This window comes from Macrobrachium nipponense, chromosome 4 (assembly GCF_015104395.2).
Source record: "Macrobrachium nipponense isolate FS-2020 chromosome 4, ASM1510439v2, whole genome shotgun sequence".
NCBI lineage: Eukaryota > Metazoa > Arthropoda > Malacostraca > Decapoda > Palaemonidae > Macrobrachium > Macrobrachium nipponense.
The window spans coordinates 35,641,406-35,663,385 of record NC_061100.1 but is presented as its reverse complement, the minus strand read 5'-3'; the positions used below and the strand labels follow the sequence as shown (position 1 = coordinate 35,663,385).

The 21,980-nt window shown below is 36.1% G+C and overlaps 1 protein-coding gene across 26 annotated transcripts in view; it reads right to left on the bottom strand.

Moving 5' to 3' along the window:
* Positions 1–21,980, bottom strand: part of LOC135210852 (uncharacterized) — a 741,193-nt gene that overhangs the window by 33,638 nt on the left and 685,575 nt on the right. For 16 of the 26 annotated variants that reach the window (XM_064243740.1, XM_064243745.1, XM_064243741.1 and 13 more), the window contains 3 exons: positions 18,256–18,288; positions 11,079–11,203; positions 9,342–9,513 (listed from right to left, as the gene is read on the bottom strand). In XM_064243740.1, the coding sequence (XP_064099810.1) occupies positions 9,342–9,513; positions 11,079–11,203; positions 18,256–18,288 (330 nt within the window). The remainder of the gene's footprint in view (positions 1–9,341; positions 9,514–11,078; positions 11,204–18,255; positions 18,289–21,980) is intronic. The other 10 variants (XM_064243750.1, XM_064243733.1, XM_064243734.1 and 7 more) reach the window with 3 other exon arrangements.

Here is a 21,980-nt window from a genome sequence, read left to right as displayed (position 1 = left end):
TCTGTCCCATCATGCCTCTATGTAAAGGTGTCCTTCGACCATTTCGTCGCATCAGCGTTACTGTACGCACATGGAATTCATTCGTTCACATAGATTTCTTTTGTTAACGTAAATAAAACTTACTTTATCATGTTGTGTGTGAACTTGATTAACTTACGTTATTACCCATGGGTCCCAAGAATTAGCCATGGGTCCCAAGAATGTTGCTGAAGTTCACGGAAAGAAGAGGATGCTTTCTATGGAGACGAAGATGAAAATAATTAAAAAGTATGAAGCTGGCATGCGGTTGGGTGTGATCACTAAGGAATACGGCTAAAATCCATCGACGATAGGCACCATCCTTAAGCAGAAGGAAGCCATCACAGCAGTTACACCTTCCAAGGGCATGACTATTTTTTCCAACAAGAGGAGCCACGTGCATGATGAGATGGAGAGGCTGCTTCTTGTATGGATTAAAGACAAAGAAATCACAGGCGATATGATAACCGAGACGGCAATCTGCCACAAGGCCGGCGCTATTTTCGGTGATTTGAGTGCCCAGGCCGAAGACGACGCAAGAGAAGGGACATCAACGGCAACCCCAGATTTCAAGGATTCTCGGGGTTGGTTTGTTAAATTCCGTAAATGGACTGGCATCCATTCGGTGGTGCAGCATGGGGAGGCTGCCAGCTCAGACACGCAAGCGGCCAAAGCCTTTATTAAGACGCTCAACGAGATGACAATCAAGGAAGGCTACAGTTCTCAGCAAGTCTTCAACTGTGACGAGACTGGACTTTTTTTGGAAAAAAATGCCTCGTCGGACGTACATCACACAGGAAGAGAAGAAGCTACCTGGGGGATTGTAAGGTGAAGCCCCTACTTGTGTATCATTCTGAGACTCCTCGAGCCTTCAAGGCCCACAAAGTGCTAAAGGAGAATCTTCCGGTGATGTGGAGGGCTAATGCGAAAGCCTGGGTAACAAGACTTTTGTTCACCGAGTGGGTAAATCTGTGTTTCGGCCCGACAGTGAAGAAATTCTCGGAAGAGAAGCGCCTCCCTCTGAAATGTCTGCTGGTGTTGGACAATGCCCCTGCTCACCCTCCTGGCCTCGAGGAAGATATCCTAGCGGAGTATTCTTTTATCAAGGTTCTTTATCTTCTGCCTAACACCACCCCCCTCTCCTCCAGCCCATGGACCAGCAAGTGATATCGAACTTCAAGAAGCTGTATACAAAACATAATTTCAAGAGATGTTTCGACACCACCGGTACCACAAACCTCACCTTGCGTGAATTTTGGAAGGAGCATTTCAATATCGTGATATGCATCCGACTCATCGATCAAGCTTGCCAGGTTTCGAGGCGAACCTTGAATACGGAGGGGTCCACTGTAACGTCCAAACAATATTTTCGTCATTCTCTTGTGGTGTTTTTGAACTTATTTAACTAGAAGATGGGATAAAGTTAGGCTATTGTAATTTGGTCACTCGTAAAATCGGATTATCGTAACTTGAATACAACCTGTACACTATATAAAACATAATTATATCTCTACATAATTTTTCTATTATGTTTTTATACATTTCAAATGCAGAAATGTATTTTCCTTATTTAATAACATGAAACCAAAATTTGGGGTGGCATTTTGAGGGTTGGAATGGATTAAGGGCCTTTCAAGTATTTTCAATGGGGAAAATTGATTTGATGTACGAGCATATTGAGCTACAAGTTCATCCGTGGAACGAATTAAACTTGTAGGTCAAGGTACCACTCTATATATACAGTAGAGACCCGGACATCGATCATATTAGAACTCGAAATAATCAGATTTCAACGGAAAACTTTGAGTAAATGTTGCATCTGAGCTCAACCAAAAATCCGGCAACCGACCCAAGAAATCATATGATTTTGTAAACAAAAGTGGTTTGGTCAGTCGCTGCTAATAGGCATTGTTCCCATGCTCATTTGGTGAGGAAAACAGAAAAGAATCACAATTGAATTTAAGATTATTGAGAATTATAATGTAAGAGGCATTCTGTGACAACCTTAAAATGCTGTAGAATTTTAATGATAGGCTAACCTTTGAAGTGTCGGTGGTTGTATCAATAGTTGGCTACTGTCACAACTGCACAAACTATTAACACTATAAACAAAACATTTGTAAGCTAATATTAATGGTAAAATCTGTAGGTCATTCACGTGAATCACTAGTGATCAAACTTTTGACACTAAACAAAACAACTAATTACAGCAATTACTGTGAATAATTACCATGATTAGATGTTAGGATGAGTTAGTTCTCACTTGTTACAAAAGTATTTGCACTGTTACAAGAGTAGAATCTCTATCTGTAATTCTAAAAACCGAAAAGGTCTGTAAGCCTAAACATAAATATTTTCAGGCGAAAATTTAATTTGAAAAATTTAAGCGTACTTTACAGAATATTAGCATTGTCATCTTATGCCATTTGCATTCATAGTGTTTGTATTCTCAAAATCTTGGCTGATTGAGCTATCGATACCTTCATTGCCATTACACTTGCTTGGCAGAAGATATGTAATTTATATACTTTCTTGTAAATTAACAGTTAGGTTTAAAGTGGTACCATACTTGATTGTATAAGCGTTAAGTGTGATCTCGCTAGTTTTGAACATCGATTTTGCCTGCACTATTTTTTTCTTTTATAGTGACGGCAAATAATGCCAGTAATCAGCTGTTTCTCGATTTTATTGCTTAGGTCTGTACTACAAGTTTAAAATAACTTTATCTGTAATTTAAAAAACAGAGAGAGAGAGAGAGACTGTTGCCTGGGTTAGGTTGTTACACTGACACATATCCTTTTGCAGTCGATAATATTTGTGTATTGAGAATAATTTTCATTTTAATAAAACCCTTGTTTTACAGTATTTAATCATATTGCATGTATTATTACGATATTAATGAATTATAATACGAACAGAGTGATTTGCCATTTGCATTCTGGTTTTGTTTACGTTCTTAAAATATCACCTGACTTCATTTTACATGATCGCTGTCTTTAGATGCCGAATGGAACTTAATTTACAAAAGAAAGCTGGGTTTAAGAATTGCAGCTACTTTATTTATAAACGTAGTATTTTTTTAAAAGTCTACATGTGTTTTTTGTCAGTTTCAGACTGTGCTTTTGCCTGCCAGAACATTTTGCAGTCTGCTCATTATTCGTAATTCCCAGACATGCTTGACTTACAAAAGTTACGATGCTTATAATTCGTAGTTCCCAGTTGTGCTGGACTCAAGCCTTGTTTACTAAAGGGCAATATTTTCTTGATAGTATTTTATAATCAAATTATGTAAAGGGTTCTGCGATATTGGTAGCTCCCCAGTTATCCTTAATATCGGGATTCTTTCCAATTTAAAGGAATACATTTATGAGGATTTACTTCCAATGGGTATTACTCCGCCGAATAATGATGTCACATTATAAAGCAAGACGCCTATGAAAAGTGACCCTATTTTACAAGGATATTTTATGAGAAAAAATTTAATATGACACATATTAAAAGCTATTTTATAGTTATTTTGTATACGGTATTCCAGTAGACTTAAGATGGTTTGTTAATGTCTGTTTACGGCTGCTAGCTAGCGATTTAACTTAGGGAATTTTTTTAAGTTTATGATAACAGACATAATTTGGTATATTTTTCATAATTTATTAATTTCCTGTAAGAATTTGACTTGATTTTCTATATTTCATTATTAGCAACAATACGTAATTATGCCTTCCCCTTACAGTACATACAATGTACCTAGCCTATGGCTCTCCGTCAACCATCGTATTATGGCCGAATTGGGTGTACGTAGGGCAGTTAATTTACTACATTATATATTTAAAAATGAAAAAAGTGCGTTGAATGGTATGTTATTTAACACTGAACTTACTTAATTGTAATTTATGTGTAGTTATGGCTAATATTTTGTATAAAAAGGCAAGGGTAGGGTAATAACTGGTGGTCAAGAATTGATTAATCCATTTTCAGTGGTTTCTTATAAGAAAAATTCATTCAGATCTCAACAAAATTGCATCTCGTCGCTTCTTCTGGAACGAATTAACATTGAGGTCCGAGGCTCTACTGTGTGTGTGTGTGTGTGTGTGTGTGTGTGTGTGTGTGTGTGTGTGTGTGTGTGTATATATATATATATATATATATATATATAGTATATATATATATATATATATATATATAGTATCTTATATATATATATATTATTTTTCTATATATCATATTATATATATATATATCTATTATATATTATCATATATAGTATATACTATATCTATTATATATATATAGTATATCCTATATATATATATATATATATAATCTATATATATATCTATATATATAAAAAGTATATCTATGTATATAAATGATATGTATATATCTATCTATATATAATATAATATATATATAAATATCTATTTATATATATAGAATATATATATAATACTATTCGGTATATATATAATCTATTATATTATTCTATTATATCTGATATATATCTAGTATATAAAGTATATATCTATTATATATCTATATATATATATACATATAGTATATATATATATATATATATAATATATATATATATATATATATATCTATATATATATATATATCTATCTACCTATATATATCTATCTATCTATCTATCTATATATATATCTATCTATCTATCTATACATATAATATCATCTATCTATCTATATATATATACTATATCTATATATATATACATATTTATATATATATATATATATATATATATATATATATATAATATATATATGAGCTGATTCAATACAGTTTTGAATATGCCTTTTCCGTGATGGTCTGAAGTCCCGTGAAACCGTTATAAGTGATTCTGTGTGTATGTGTAACAAAACAAGTCAACCGCCAAAGACGTTACAAGTTGGCGTGGCTTGGCAGTTCAAAAGAGTGCCACGTATCTCTATATCCCTTCGTGATTGGCCCTTGTGTCTTAGGAGCCAGAATAACCAATCAGCTTCTTGCATAATGATGCCATCTGAAAAGGGGCATTTGAAACAGGGCGCACCATCGGTCAGATGAGTTTGTCAGCGGGTCACATACAGTACAGACTGACTGGGTCGAGACAAGAGTGCCAAGTGCCCCGCACATTCCCGTCGGCCCCCACACAAAGACGTGCGTCACCATGAGTGTCAATAAGTCTAACCTGCCGTCCGTTTGTGCACTAGTATAGTTAACGTAATAATTACAGGCCACCTGTGTAGCTAAGAAGAATACACCTGTGTTAAACATTCATTCGATTATTATTTTTGCATGTCCTACATCGCATGCACGTAAACTTCTCTCTCTCCTGTTTTTTCCTTCATATCCCGAACCCACAAATGACCGAGATCAGGTCATATAATTTTGGTGTCAGTCGTGGGGTCCTTTAAGGTCCTGTAAGGTATTGTGGGGTCCTGTAGGGTCCTGTAAGGTCTTGCGAGTCTTGTGGGATCCTATGAGGTCTTGTGAGGTCTTGTGGCGTCAAACAAACGTTAGTGCTACATCATTTTTGGCAACAAACAGTGATATGAAGTGAAATAAACATGGAAACGAGAGAAAATTTGATGGTCGGTGATGACGAGGGAAATGGTGAAACGAACGAACTGGATAAAAACAGTTATGGATAAAGCAATCGGCAGAAAAGTGGCGAACCGTGCTAAGAACGGTAATAATAAATCGAGTGGCCCTACCATTTCGAAATGCATAGTGCTAACCAGAAAGAGAGAAAGACAGTGTATAATCACACCATATGATTTCCAAATGCACAGTACTAACCAGAAAGACAGTGTACAATCACACCATAAGATTCGAAATGCACAGTGCTAACCAGAAAGACAGTGTACAATCACACACAATACAATTAGAAAAAAAACGCAATGCTAACTAGACAGAGTGCGATCGCAGAAATCGTTAATAAATTACCACTGTTAGACAGTTTCGCGACCGAATTCGATGACGAACGGGCGAGAGAGAATTCGAATCTGCGGCAGTATTAACAAAATATTAGAAAAATCCGTTTAAGACAGAGACTAGTGTGGGAGAATTCAAAATCGACGGTTGCAGCGCCAAAGTCAAACGACGGTGGTGCCGTGGTGGTGGCACCCGAACACCCTTCATGACCCTTCGTGACCCCCCGAATACCCGACTCGTGTAGCAGACCAAGTAGAGGAGTAACGAACGTGTTTTGAACGGAGAGATGGCAACCAGTCCAACCTCACCAGGAAGGACGGAAGTTGGCAGTAGCAGGAGATGGCATGGAGGTAATGCCGTGCGGGACTGTTCTACAGTGCCCGGGAACAAGGGACGCCGTGTTGTCTTGTTGTGAGGGAAGGGATACCAGTCCACAGCCCTGAGAAGTAGAAGACGAACCTGTCTACCCACGAGTCATGCTAGGACAGAGAGAGGTCGACCAGAGCCTCTCCCCCGTGACTCCGTGGGAAGGGGGAAGTCCACTCCTACTTCTGGTCGCGACCTATCGAAGAGTAGAGGGATGATGTTAAGGTGAATAGTGCAGAAGTTCCCTTACCAACCTCGACCCGTGAAGGAAGTCACGATACCTGCCTAAGGTATGGATAGGATCAAGCGATGTTAGAATAAGGAATAGCTGATAGACGTCAGATGACAGCCAGCAACCAGTGAGAGAATCCAGGCTCGATGTGAAGAAGATACAAGCAAACTAATAGCATCAGTAGCGATCGCCGGCACCGCTACCGGCACTAATAGAGTTGCTGACCTGTGAGCAAGTTGCATAGAAAACGGGAACATCTAAACCGTATGGCAGAGAGGGACAGTTACAGGATAGTGTCTTGGGACACTATGGGGATGAGATGAGAGGATAGCCATCACATCCCCGGAGGTGGGAGACCCGCCCCGCCTAGAAGCCGTCGTGATTGTTAAAAGTTGTCCCTGATAGTAATATTAGTATTAGATCGACTGCACAATGAACGAGTTGTGTAGCCTTAGTAGTGTAATCAGTGGCATGTGGTGTTAGGGAAATGCAGATAGGGAAATTGTAGAAGTAACTTTAGAAAAAAAAATGTATGAAAAAAAAAAAGATGGTCCTCTTAGGCCGTGTTCTGATTATAGTTAAAGTATCACGAACGACAATGCATTCCATTTGTCCCCATCGAAGAATTGTAGTCAAGATTTTAAGACAGAATCATTAACGTAAGTTCATTAAAGAAATTGTTTGAGTAAAGTAGCGAGACTGATATATTTGTTGAAAGAGTAGTCAGATTTTCATTAGGAAAGAGAAGTAATTTTTATATTTGATGACGAAGTGAGAACAAATTGTATTTTATCCCTGATACAGAAATGTCCTTAAGAATGTTAATTTCTCAACAAGATCGTAGATTGAGAACTGTAAGAGTTTGACGTTGTGGGAATTGATCGTATCATAAAAAAAAAAAAAAAAGAGCAAAAAGAGTAGCAGACGCTCTTCCCAAGAGTACTGTAAGGCACGAGCCAGAGAGAGAGAGAGAGGAACTGTGACGCATACATTTAAAAGTTTCAGTTACACCTATAGGTGAGTTGCACAGAAAACAGAGGCAAGTGAGTCAGCTGTTGTGTGAACATGTTAAGCGAGTGCCATAGGATTGTGCATGTGTTGAGTGTATGTGGGTTTGCGAGTGTGTAAGGGAGTTGACTGACAAGTCAGTTTTCTGAACATGCACGAGATAAATTCTTCATAAAAGAAAGGAGGAAAAAAAAAAGAGTAACTTGTTGTGCCGCCCTTCCTCCCTCTCCGATAAAGCAAACCATCCACATAATTATGCTGCATATGTATTCAGTTAGAACAGCCCAGACTTCAAATGCACTGTTTATCCATCTGAGTGAAAAATCTCATTGTATTAATTGGGGTGATACCTCTGTAATTGCTAGATCTAATGATTATGCTTCAAGAAATTTACTGGAATCAGCAATTATACAAATCACTAATAAAAACAACCTAAATCTTAGTCCGGGAATGTACCATTTGGACCCGTATATTTGTAAAATGTTTATGAAGGACCTTAAAATAAATGAACTACTAATAAATTAGTCCCGCATGTATATAGTTATTATTTCTCTCTCTCTCTCTCTCTCTCTTGCTCGATATTCTCTCTCCCTCGATATATTTATATATTTCTTTCTTTCTCGTCTTTTCAATAATAATTTTTTGGGGAACATTTTTGTAAATTTCATGATAATAAGTTGTATATGCCTCCCTTTTTTTTCAAAATGTATTGTTTACTGGATGAATCGTCTGTTGACCGCATGTGTGTATCCTCCAAGGTGTGGCTTCCCTCAGGCGTTTCCTCGTTTTCGTAGAGTGAAATCAACCTTATTGCTAATCTTGTAGTGTCAGTTTGGATATTAAGCCTACCTTGACTATGGATTTCCTCTGTAAGATCAGTTGTGCCTGAGTAAAGGGTCGAACTAGACCAAAAGTGCTTGGCTATCTCGCTTTTCATTTTTTTCCTTCGTGATCAAGTTATTCATATATATATATATATATATATATATATATATATATATATATATATATATTATATATATATATATATATATATATATATATGTGTGTGTGTGTGTATATAATATATATATATATATATATATATATATATATATATATATATATATATATATATATGTATGTATATTATATATATAAATCATCATTAACCAGAAAATCATAAAAAATTATAAATAAAAAATGCCTTCAAATATTGATTATTTTGCATTTTTGGAGTCTTATTTCTCCTGCCAGATTGGCATCGTAAGCGTCGTAACCCTAGAACATGTATATGCATTATAAATCTGGAAAGAATTTCCGGCTTACGACGATTTTCGCCTTATGACGCGTCTCAAGAACAGAACCCTGTTGTAACCCGGGGGCTACCTCTGTGTGTGTGTGTGTGTGTGTGTGTGTGTGTGTGTGTGTGTGTGTGCATATACGATGTGCCGGCACCCATGAGTTACACAAAAGTTTCTGATTTTGATATTAACACTGAACAATAATTTTGGTGGGGGATGTAGTACAATGTTCTACATCTTAAATGATTAGTATATAACTTTTTGCCATACAGTGTACCTTATTATAAATGCTGGGGAAGTCAAGAAGAATATCTTATGAATACAGCTAAATGTTTTAGTACACATCAATGCTAGAAAACTTACAGCTTATAAAAATGCAGTGTATTTGGTGTCAGTTATCAGGAAAAAATTTTCATGGAAAATAATGAAAATATGAACCAAACCACTTTATGATTTTAAAGAAAAATACTATAAGGTTATTGTAGTCTGGAAATTACCTGGGACCAGTTTCTGTATAGGTAGTGATGAGTCAATTGGTCGTTGACTCAATAAAACCACACCAGAAGGGTTCGGGCTGACTCCACTCAAAGGACTGGCATGGATACTACTGCGGCCTAATTTTGGTGACTGAGATCCTGTGTTTGAGTCCCGAATGGAATCCCTTCCACCCTGTTAAGAATGAGTACAGAAATGTCATCACAAATAAATTACAGCATTACTTTTTTTTACATTATTTACCGTCATGCTACATTAATATGGATATATTTTTTATTTACCACAAGGATATTCCTACTAAAGCAAGAGAACTTAATGATAACATTTTGTCAAAATGTACATCCTCTGTTGAGGTGACAAGTGAAGTATATACCATCACAGTATGTATTGACATATAGGAGTCCATACTTTCTTCTGTCAGTCCAGTAGCTTAAGAAAATTTACATTGCATTAACTATACTCTGTTTTTTTTCATCTGTCCATCCGCCAGTGGTGTTTTTGTATGGTAACACTGCGTCCCGGGCTTGAAATAGTTACACTGTGTAAGTTTTAGGTAAATAAAGGATATCTGGTTGTACATTTGCAACTGAAAAGTGTTTTAATAATTTACTGTATGTGAATTACACCGTTAATATTCGAAATAGGATATTGTTATTATTGTCGAATGTAAGCTGCCTTTTCGGGGTGGCGAATGGAACAGCCACACGCAAATTCCATCAAACAGATGCTAAACCAAGTTACGTCATATCGTATCTGGCTGAAACGCACTTTATAAAAATTAACAGTACATACTGATATACTTACGTATAATGAAGTAATACGTTGACATCTTGCCGTAGTGAACAGCGAGAGAAGCAATTTTCCCGCCACTGCGTCTGGCTGTTCCATTCGCCACCCCGAAAAGGGAGCTTACATTCAACAATAATAACAATAACCTATTTCGAATATTAATGGTGTAATTCGCATACAGTAAATTATTAAAACACTTTTCAGTTGCAAATGTACACCCAGATAACCTTTTATTTACCTAAAAGTTACACGTAGCGCAACTATTTAAAGCCCGGGACGCAGTGTTACCATACAAAAACCACACAGGCGGATGGACAGATGAAAAAAAAACAGAGTATAGTCCCTTGCAATAATGGTGACCAGGTGATCTATTTACTGTAATGTTTGAATCTGTATAAAATAATTTTTATCAAGGAGCAGAATAACAATGGTCAGGATAAAGAGGAAGTAGACTGCTCACCCACTGGTAAATAATTCTTTGTTAGAAATTGTACAAATTAAGAATGTCAATATTTATGAGGAAGGAGCAGAGATGTGCTATAAGATAACTTAACAATTGGCAAGATCAGGGATATGGTATACCGAGGATATGAAAATTGTTTAAACACTTGGATAAAGGACAGGAGTAATTAGAATACTGACTAATTGTTAAGGCCTGAAGATTGGGAAAAATGGCACGGATAAGACCTTGGACTAAATTGAATTCAAGCATAAAGTGCTCAGGAAGGCACAGATAATGAAGAAAGCATTAAGTTCACCAGATATTAGAGAATATTAGAAACTTATTAGAAAAATGAGGGACAAATTTTAAATAAAGCACATTAACCACATCTTGTAAGATATAATACTATGATAATTGTAATGAAATTCATGTCACCTGTGGTATAATTTCCTTCATTTACATTTTGTTCCTTAAAATACACAGCATACCATATACAAAATCCACTTACTATAGAATATACTGCAGACTGAGATCTGTTTGGGGAGTTGACTTGTTGAACTATCTGCCCGGTTGCCACCACATGTGCTGTTGACGACAAATTAATAGGGGCACTGATTACTGGTTTCTTGCCCACTGGAAGAGAAAACCCTTGAATGACTTGTGTTCATGTGCACATCCAACCACTACAGCAATGAAAATAAATTTGTTATGCAACTAGGTATTTATATATTGCCATATTAACTCAAAATCAATTGTACTTGACTACTGTTGACAAATTCAATATGAACAAAAGGTGGAAAATCATTTCATGCGCTTCTCTTACCTTTGTAAAGCTTATTACAGTACGTACTTAGGCGTAAAATAGTTCACAAATCACAGACAGCAAACCATACTATTGCAAAGCTATAAATAAAACACTAATTAAGCTGGACTGAATTTTCAGGGCTGATTTTTCAAGATATTAAATAAAGATATCCTATGTAAAAAAACAAAACAAATGCTGAAGCAGTTCTCAGTGCACTTTTCACAAAATCAAGAGATTTCTACTTTCTGTAACATTCAACAAATGAGGCATGCAATGCATTGTTCCTGTGTTCAGCTGTCTTGCTATTTTTTTATTAAGCAAAATAGTAGCAGAATTGGCATATCAAAAGCAGAATTGGTAAACCAAAAGCTTAAGTAGATACGTACTACACTTCTTTGTTTATGACCTATCATGACTTCCCTCAATAATCTTATAAGATATTATATACCCAAAAAGTATTAGTGGCAAGATTAGTTATTGCCTGTCTAAATACTGTAATGAAAATATTATAAAAATTTGATAGGGATAAAGTTTTCTGTGGTCCCAAGACAATCTACCGTAAATAAAAAAAATTTAAACATTATTTCTAAAATTAACTACCAATAGTATGTGCAAATACATTTGCATGGGGGTTGAGTAGCTTGGTTTAGAGAGTAGTACTATATAAACTTTCATGAGTTACTAGATATGCTTCATGTAGTATATATAAAAAGAAAAGTATACAATAAGCAATACAGTCCTTTCTTAATATTGTATAAATTTTGCCAAAATATAACAGGTTTTGACATAGGAAAAACCTATTTTTGGTATCCATTGTGAGTCCTCAGAGGAGTTACACTATCAGGATCACCCCCAGGGCTCCATATGACAGTCCCAATCTGAAAGAATTCTCTTATAATTGGTCTGGGCCAACATAGCACTTATTGGCACAATGATAGAATATAGAGGACTCAGGACAGCAAGGCTCTATCTCCTGTCCTCAGCAACTGCCTCAGTTTTCCTTTCATCCTACTCACACGGATGTGACAACGGCACATATTCGGCTTTCATCCTACTCGCATGGATGTGACAACGGCACATAATCGGCTTTCTTCCTCATTACAAGCTAGGTCTGTGCAGGATAAATTGTTCACCCCAGTCCTATGGCTTTTCACCATGGAAAGTGAGTGGATTGGAGGACTCAGAGCAGCAACCAAAAATAGGTTTCCCATGTCAAAACCAGATTTTTGATAGCATAGCAACTATTCGTCCTTAAAGCCATATACTGCAGTGGATCCTCTGTATTTGCATTCTCGAGATTCCCGTACTTACGTATTCGCACATTTCTCTATGGACCATTTTTACCCATTATTCACAGTAAATTTGTATATTTGCAGTATTTTTCTATGAGACATCCACAAATCAATTTCAAGATTAAATGCAATTTTTGTGATGAAACTATTAAAAAAAACCAGGTATAAGCATTTTCATTTTTTTTTTTTTTAACTTAGGCAGTTCTTAGCATTTTTATAGTTCTAAGTACAGGCAGCATGTGGTTAACGGCGCAATCGCTTAGCGGCGAATCGGTTTTACGGCTGTCGTACAAAATATTAATTAAAAAAAGTAAGGTATTTTCAAGTATTTTTACGGCATAATTTTCAGTTAACAGCGCTGCTAGTACCGTTATGTCTAACGAGTACATACATTTGTAGAAATACTGTTCAGACCATAGAGGTTATGCAAATAATATTTAAAAAATGTATTGAGAATTATTACATAGATATCAGGGTAAAATATATGCCTCTGATGCTGTTCTATGCTGAAAATATCGAGTTAAATAAATACAAATTTAGCTATGGATGTGTCGATTTATAAATGTTCATGCTTTTGTTTATGATGTGTATGAAAATGTATTACGTACAGGGTATTTTTATTTCTGCAAAGAAATATGATACAAAGGCAGCTTTTGAAACTGCCCTTCGCATTATCAAATAGAATGATTTTTCATGTTCGTTCTTGTGAGCTGCTGCCTGCCACTCTTCCGAAAATAGTTAAAAAAATTGCAAATTTAGCGATCGATGTGTCGATTTTGTAAATGTTCATGTTTTTATATTAAAAGTGTGTATGAAAATATATTACGTATAAGGGATTTTTATTTTTGTACAAAAAATATGACACAAATTAGGGCAGCTTTAGTGATTGTCCTCTACGTTATCAGAGAATGTTTTTTCATGTTTGTTCTTGCCCGCCGCTGTTCCGAAAAATGCATTTACAAAGACTAAACGTGGTTATATTTTATTAATTTGGGAGCTAACTATAACTCATTTTGTCAATGAAAGTTCAGCTTTTTGTTATACTGAACATTCAGCTTTTAGTTGTAAGTTTTTATGCATTTATGTTTAAAATGTGCATGAAAAATGTATTACAGGTATTTTTTTTATTTTTGTACATAAATATGATACAGTGGCAGTACGCATGTCCATTTGAAGTCTTTGTAAAAGCCCTTCACATGGTGAAGACAATAGGTTGTTCAGTCGCACCCGAATAATAAAATTTTAATTTATATAATTGAATCATGTTTTTATAATAAATTATATTTACAATTGTTGCATAAATTGACTTTAAAAGACAAAACTTGCGTATACATTTGATTTTGCAACACTGCAATTTGTTTGTTTTTCCACGGGATAGAAGTACAGAATTTAACTGTGCAACTCTGTCGATTATTTGCTTTGTTAGGCGAGCAAAAAATTGATGTATGACCGTACAAGCTCGAGGTACCGCTGCTACGTAGCTGGCATAGTGACAACAATTAAGATAAGCACAGAAGAAAAAGTAAATATGCTTCTTTTCCATAAATCTTTTAAAAAGTTATACATTACTTTACTGTATCCAATAATTTTGTATGTATTCTCATATTAGTATTGTATTATAAAATACCACGGTACAGTGGTCCCCCCGTATTCGCGGGGGATGCGTACCAGACCTCCCCGTGAATAGTTAGAACCCGCGAATGTTTGGAACCCCTATAAAAACGCTAAAAACAGCCTATTTTGTTAGTTAAAACTCAAGAAAAACCACTAAATTTTCATACTTGGTCTTTTTAATAGTTTTATCACAAAAAGTGCATTTTTTGATGAAATTGATAAAAAAAACCAGGAATTTGTGGATATTTCTCATAGAAAAATACCGCGAATGCGCGAATTTTCCGCGAATAATGCAGGGAAACGTTCCCGAGAGAAATCCGCGAATGTGTGAGTCCACAAACCTGGAGAACGCGAATACCGGGGGTCCACTGTAAATCTAAGCCAGTATTCCGCGGAACGGCCAATGTTTTGGTTTGGAAATCAGCCGATGGCGAATAAGAGTTTGTTTTGCCATATTTAACATAATTCTGAGCAAATTTTCTTGCTTCTAGTTAGTATTAACGAATATCTAGATACTTGACTTATATGAGACAAGGTTATTTTTCTTTATACGACATGTTTTTAGGTGGAAATATGACTTGAATATGTCTCATTGTGATTGTGAACTAATTTTTTTTTTCATTAAAAGGGTACGTTGATGGCATGTTTATTGAATAAAAAAAATTGTGATTCTGTTTGCAATTTTCATTTTTATCATCGTAATACCAACAATAAAATGTGTTCTTTCAAGTACAGTAGTTTTGATTAAAATGATTTCATCTCAATTTTATCTATGGTTGTGTTTGATGGCATATGTTTACTGGGGTTTTATCCTTGTTGCTGATGCATGACAATGGTCATAAGCAGGTTGAACAGTTTTCTCTACTTCAGCTATAACTATGTTTAAATTTAACAGTATATTTCCCGATTGATCTTTGATCTATAGCGAATAAAGTTATTACATTAAGATATCTCAGTCCTATTCTACATAACGTCATCTATAACAACTACGGTAATAGTGTACTATAGTACAATGATTGAAATACAAGCCAAACGGATGTTATTATCCAATTTGGTTGTACTTAGAAAAAAAAAAAAAAAAGTTTTCTTGTTTGGTTGTTCATGGCTGTACACGTTTACGCAGCGAGTATAACGTTAAAACCATACTTTCATAATTCTTTTGCTGTTTTTGAACTTATGTAACTGGAAGATGGGATAAATTTAGGCTATTGTAATTTGGTCTCTCATAAAATCGGATTATTGTAACTTCAACACTACAGCTACCTGTGCACTGCATAAAACCTTATTACGTATATCTTTACATACTCTAGACACCCAAAGGGTTAAAGCTAGGAGTTTTTCACTTTACAGTATTTACTATAATGTACTGTACAATACTTCTGTACAGTAAATTCTATAGTACTATGCTGCATAAATATAATTTTACTTATTGCGGGATTATGGCGCTGTTTGACTGGTAATCACTTAACATCGAAAATCGCTTAGCGTCAGCGGCCAGGAACAGAACCCCTGCCACTAACCAAGGGCCTCCTGTATTCTGTTTTCCCTGTGCCCTCCAAAGTTGCTGAAAACTTATTTTTGAGCCACTATATGAGTAGTATGTGGAATCTAAAGGATTGTTAGCTGATAGTCAATATGCATTTAGAAAGCAGTTAGGTATCTGCAATTCACTTTTAGACTTGACATGACATTTGCAAGAGAACCAACCATGATAAGGGTTTTGAGTACAGATTAATTCAAATAGACTTTAGTGCTGCTTGCTATTAAGTAAATCATAAGGCACTTAGTACTTATAAACTTCAGCATCTTGGAATGGGTGGATATGTTTTAAGATTACTTGAAGATTTCCTTACAGGTACACAGCAGTGAGTTGCTGTTGATGGGATATTTAGTGAACCAAGACCTATTGTGTCTGGAGTTCCACAAGGTAGTGTTCTTGGACCACTGTTATTTTTGGCGTATACAAGCAATATGGTTGTTGGACTGGAAAGTAAGATTGTTCAGTATGATGCAACACTTGGGGGTGTAGTCAAGTCTCCACTTATGAGAAATGAAGCTGCCCTCAGCCTCAATCGGGACATGAACCAGATTAGCCCATGGTGTAGTAGGTGGGTTATGAGGCTGAACTCCAGTAAAATGAAAATACTACTGATTAGCAGATCTTGTACAGATTTTGTACCAAATACTCCCCTTCAGGTGGATAGGACTTTGCTGAATGATTCTGAAGCTTCAACTATTCTAGGTGTAACTTTTGACTTGCATCTTACATTTCAGAAACATCCAATAAAAGTTTCAGCAGATGCCACAAGAAAGTTGAGTATTTTTTGTGAGGCCTCATATATTTACAATTAATGAAATCAATGCAACCTGTTTTAGGTCATTTGTGCTTCCTTTGATAGAATACTATTCTCTGGTATGGATGTCTGCCTCTGCTAGAGATTATATCTTTTAAATAGAGTGGTCCATGGTGGTGGGTTTCTGTTTCTTAACATTAGCAGTTACGACTTGGACTATTGACAGATGGTCTTGCTTGTTACTCTTTCATAAGTTGTGTTTTAATAGAGATCTTCCACATTCTTAATAGATCCCTGATCCCTTTTCCTGCTGAGAGGAACCAGATTCACTGAGCAGCAGGACCAATATACAGTAAATGTGCCACACTGTTGAACTTCTCAGTTCCACAGGTTCTTTATTCCTCACACCGTTGGTCTGTGGAACAGTCTCCTTGATGACGATGCCGTTTAACGGGAAATTCAAAGTGAAGATGCAGTGCATCATTACTATCATAATTCTATTGTCCTCGCATAATTTTTATTTATTTAGTAATTTACTTTTGTTTATAATAAGTGAGATCTGTTCTTTCTGTATTTCCCTTTAGCTTCTCTTACTTTCTAATGAACACCATATTCTTTGGAAGCTTGAATTTTAAGTCAATGGCCCTTGTGGGGTTGTCCCATATGACTGAGATTCATCTTCTTCCTAATAATAATAATAATAATAATAATAATAATAATAATAATAATAATGAGGAAGATAACTGACATATGCACTGTTGTCACATGTGCAAACAGGATTGTCCTGTCCTGAGTCCTTTATATTCTATAACTGTAACAACAAGCACTAGTCTGGCCAAGACCAACTACAAGAGAATTCTTTGAGATTGGGTGGTCTGTCTTATGAAGCCCTTGGGGGGGTACCACAATAGTGTAACTCCTATGAGGACGAACAGTGGCTACACTATAGAAAATAAGCATAAAAAGCCAGCATAAGGCTCTAACTTATATTGAGCAGCATAAGAAAACAGTATCAATAACAGTTTTTACTTGAATATAATACCAAAACAAAGTATAGAAAAAATATTAACTACCACTTAAAACTGCTGGTTTATTAAAATTGAAAAGTTCCCTTTGTATTTCCTCAACCTAAAATAATCATTTTATTTAATTTTCCTTACTGTACAGAATTCTTCACACTTGAAATCCATAATTCAAAACTTCCTAGTCAGAATGTAGTATAAAATATATTCCATATATAAAGTACATAACTGTAATGACTATCTGCAGTTTTCAAACTACTATTTCAAGTTCCAAACAAAGTAGAATAGCACAGTACTGTACTTCTCTAAAAGATTTTGACTGCATTGCCTTAAAATGTTTTTATTTTAAGCTTGAAAAATGATTACCTTTAATATTATACTTTTCATTACTTCCAGAGACATTAGGCCAAGTGTGAGAAAATGGGTTTCACAGCAGTCTATTTCACATAATTTTAAGGGATATGATTTTTATGACATTTTTTAAACCAGAGTAGACTACATTTTTTAACCAAGAGTAGACTACTGTATAACTATGATAACAAAATTTGATCTGAACACAAGACACTGCATTTTCCTAATTACTTTTCTTACTACAGTACAGTATTAATATTTGGCCTAGCTAAACTTCATGCATTTGCAAGCACTGTAAATAACATACTGTACGGCTTGTAATGTGGGGTAGGAACTGAAGCTATAAGAGAAAAAAAATTACAAATTACTGGAAATAACTTTTTCCATTTTTCAAACAGAAAATATCCTATTTAGTATACTTTAATAAAAGTATATAGCAATTAAAAACAAAAAAACAAAAGAGAAAAAGTGCAAAATATTTAACACACTTAATATAAGCTGTATAAATCTCTATAAATATCTTGCATAAATGTGAAATTCATCTACTTGTCTATAATTCTAAGAATGACAAACCAAATGCAATATTGAAAAATTTGAAATATCAAGTGACAAACTAGTGAAAATAACTATAAGTCTGCAAATAATGCACTTTCATTTTGTGAGGGTTACCATAAATCAACTGCTTCTGCCTATCTAAAGACTAGTAATAATATTCAAGTTTGGATGGCTTTGTGATTTTGCTCATTTGTCAGTGTTAAATATAATGTATTTTTGAAAATTCTTATTACATTAAAGCTCAAGTAAGTTCACTTTAAGATTAATTTACAAAAACTCTCTACATACATTATTAATGTCCATGAGGTGTACAAAATGACTTTAGCAAGGTTTCTTGATAAAATGCACCTATAAGAAAAGAATAAATTTTGAATAACAATTTGTATTTTCATAGACATGCAAACCAGTGCCTTTAAATTAGAAGTAACTCTCAGTGCATGCAGGAAAGTGGTAAAGAATTGGTAAGAAGGTGGTTAACAAGTGGAGATTGGGGCCGGGGGGGTTGTTGAATATCCTCACTCACTCACTTTTCCTTCAGCCATGGACTGAGCGGGCTGGTTGAGGTGGGGCTAAATAAAGGGTTATGGTTTGTATACTTAGTAAAAATACAAATTGTTAATAAAAATGGTTTATTTGTTTTTACAAAAAAATACACATTGCCTTTTATGTGAGGTGGGAGGTCGGACCCATTCAACTGACTGGAGTTGAGAACCCATACCAAACTGCTATAATTCTGGATGTCTTGTTAGCAAGGAAGTTATGACTCCTGAAACCCTATCAGCCAGACAAAAAGGTGGCCAGAGTATAAGGCCATGGGATCTGCGTGCCCCTTCTACAGCATGGAGTTACTCAAGTAAGGTGCCATTTGGAGAATCAAGATGTCTCCCACAAAGAACTTCATGTCTGAAGGCAGTTTGGTTCAGGTAAAACCCAGTTATAAATGGTACTATGTGGAAAACACCTCCCAATCATTGACTGGGAAAGGATGCCCAAAATGCATTCACCTGTATCCTGACTGTTAAAAGTTAAGTATATCTTAGTTTTACCATACCACTGAGCTGATTAACAGCTCTCCTAGGGCTGGCCCCAAGGATTAGATATTTTTAAGTGGCTAAGAACCAATTGGTCAGTTAGCAACCGGACCTACAGCTTATTGTGGGATCCGCATTATATCGAGAAATGTATTAAAAATGTATTTCTATCACCAGAAATAAATCCCTCTGATTCCACATTGGCTGAGCTGAGAATCGGTCTTCGGACCACCGGATTGGCAGCTGAGCACGAAAACCACTCGTCCAACGTGTATCCTGGCTGACTTTAGCCCAAATGCCGTTCTTGAAGGAGGGAATAAGGATGGAAGGGAATCCAGTCATTCCACATCCACCTCCAAACTTACATCAAGATGGGTACATTGGACAAGCTTCTAACTTGCCTCAAATGGAGCTCAGGTGACTGCAAAATTTGTTGGATGACTATCACAGGTAGAATCAGGAACATAAAGTCTGATATATCAGACACCTACCCTTATTGTTTGGAAACCTGAAAAGTTCAACTAAACATTGAGGGGCAGGTAATGCCCTTGACTTTGAGATCATTCCAATGGAAAAGGAACCAACATCCTCCACAGAGGAAGTGAAAGTCAGATGAACCCATATGAATCCAAAAAGTTCCTAGAAGACTCATTCCAATACATATTGGTACTAATGAAACAAGAAAATATTACAAACTGCATGAGTGGTTAAATTCAGTTGGAACTGATAAGTTCAGGCAAGCTAAGCAGTATCTCATCCAGATATCCACCTAAGATTTGGAAGGAAGAGGTGAGGAAACTCAACCTCTCGTCAAAAGACAAGACCTGAGCTACCACTCCTACAGAGGAACAATTGAAAGTCAAATTTGATACAGTAAGCCTAAAGACTTCCAAATCATATGCTGGGGCCAGGAGCAAATAGTGTAATGACTCTACCTAACAGTGGAACTTAGTCTTGAAAGGTATTTCATAATGCTTAAAAGCACTTGGTACACGAGACCCAAGATCGAAGTTCTTGAGAAATGGAGACTGCTCGACACTTGAGTATTGACAACTCCACCAAAGAAGAGCATTAAACCCAACCAGATAAAAGATTGTAAAAGCAAAACTTAGTATTTGTCACATACTGAAAGGAACCTGACTCAGCTAAGGTAAAATAGAAACTCTGTGACCTGCTGAGTATAAGCTGCAGTCCCCCTTCTATGATAAGACACTCTTGATGCACATTAGCCAAAAAACTTGAAAGGTACACTATGAAATTCCTTGCTACCCTTTGAGAAATTTCATTCTCTCAGGAGCCGCTGGAGAATTCCAGCACAAAGTTGCAGGAAGTGTACCACCCAATGAGAGACAAACAAGGATAGAGGGCTGGGTTGCTCTTATGACACTTTGACCTGAGACAACAGATTAGGAGAACCCTCAGCCAAAGGCCAAAACTGACAGTGCCAAACAAAGAAGGAATGATAAATACTTCATCGCTCCTTGAAGAAGTTAGGGTAAGAGAACAATAAACACAATTAAATGTTCTTCAGGTGAGAGAACTTAATTCTACTGCTGCTCAGAGAAATGAAAATAGAAAATCAAAGTTCTCTGCAATCCCAGTCTCTACTCATCAAGTATGGAAAGTCAAATATGTACTCAAAATTTTGTTAATATTCAGGAGAGCCGGGACCAAAGAGTCACTAAATCTAGACGCTGACAGTTGGGTTAAACTGCAATTACATTCTGCTATGTTGAACTGCAATAACATTCCTCTGTGCATAATGCAGACAACCAATGAGCAACAAACCATCTACTCGAGCACCTGGGATGCTGGTCACCTATACATGAAACACAGGTCATAACAGTGGTGTAACACCTCCACCACCAAGAGACTCAACCATTCCAAGAACCTGCAACATTAAACATGCTGCAAATTCAGCAAGAACAGTGCAGTGCACATCCTAACCCCCCTTGTAGACACTGCAGTGCACATCCTAACCCCCCTTGTAGACACTTCTGAAACTGAAGTGATACCAAAGGCAGAGTAAGGAAAATCATACAAAGGTTACTCTCACCAAAGATAAGTGAAAGCATCCTTAATGCTCACTTTAAAAAAGAGAAAACATCCTTAATGCCTGCCTTAAAAAGCAAAGTGACATGGAAGTCTAAATTGGCACTACAGTGATGTATCAGGCACAGAAATGAACCCAAAAGGTTTGTATAAGCAATATGAGATACCTTGTGGCAACATAAGATCTATCAACACCAGCCAAGGCCAGGACAGAAACTGTGCCATTACCTCCTTAAGCTCATTAACACAAGAGGCCATCTAACAGACACACTCTGCTGCTTAGGTACTTTACTTGCTGCTTGGGAATGCACTAAATTAATAAAAAAAAAACCCATCTGCGATGTCCAAGTGAGAAGTCCATCTAGAGATGGGGGAGTCACTCCTTCAAAGGTGG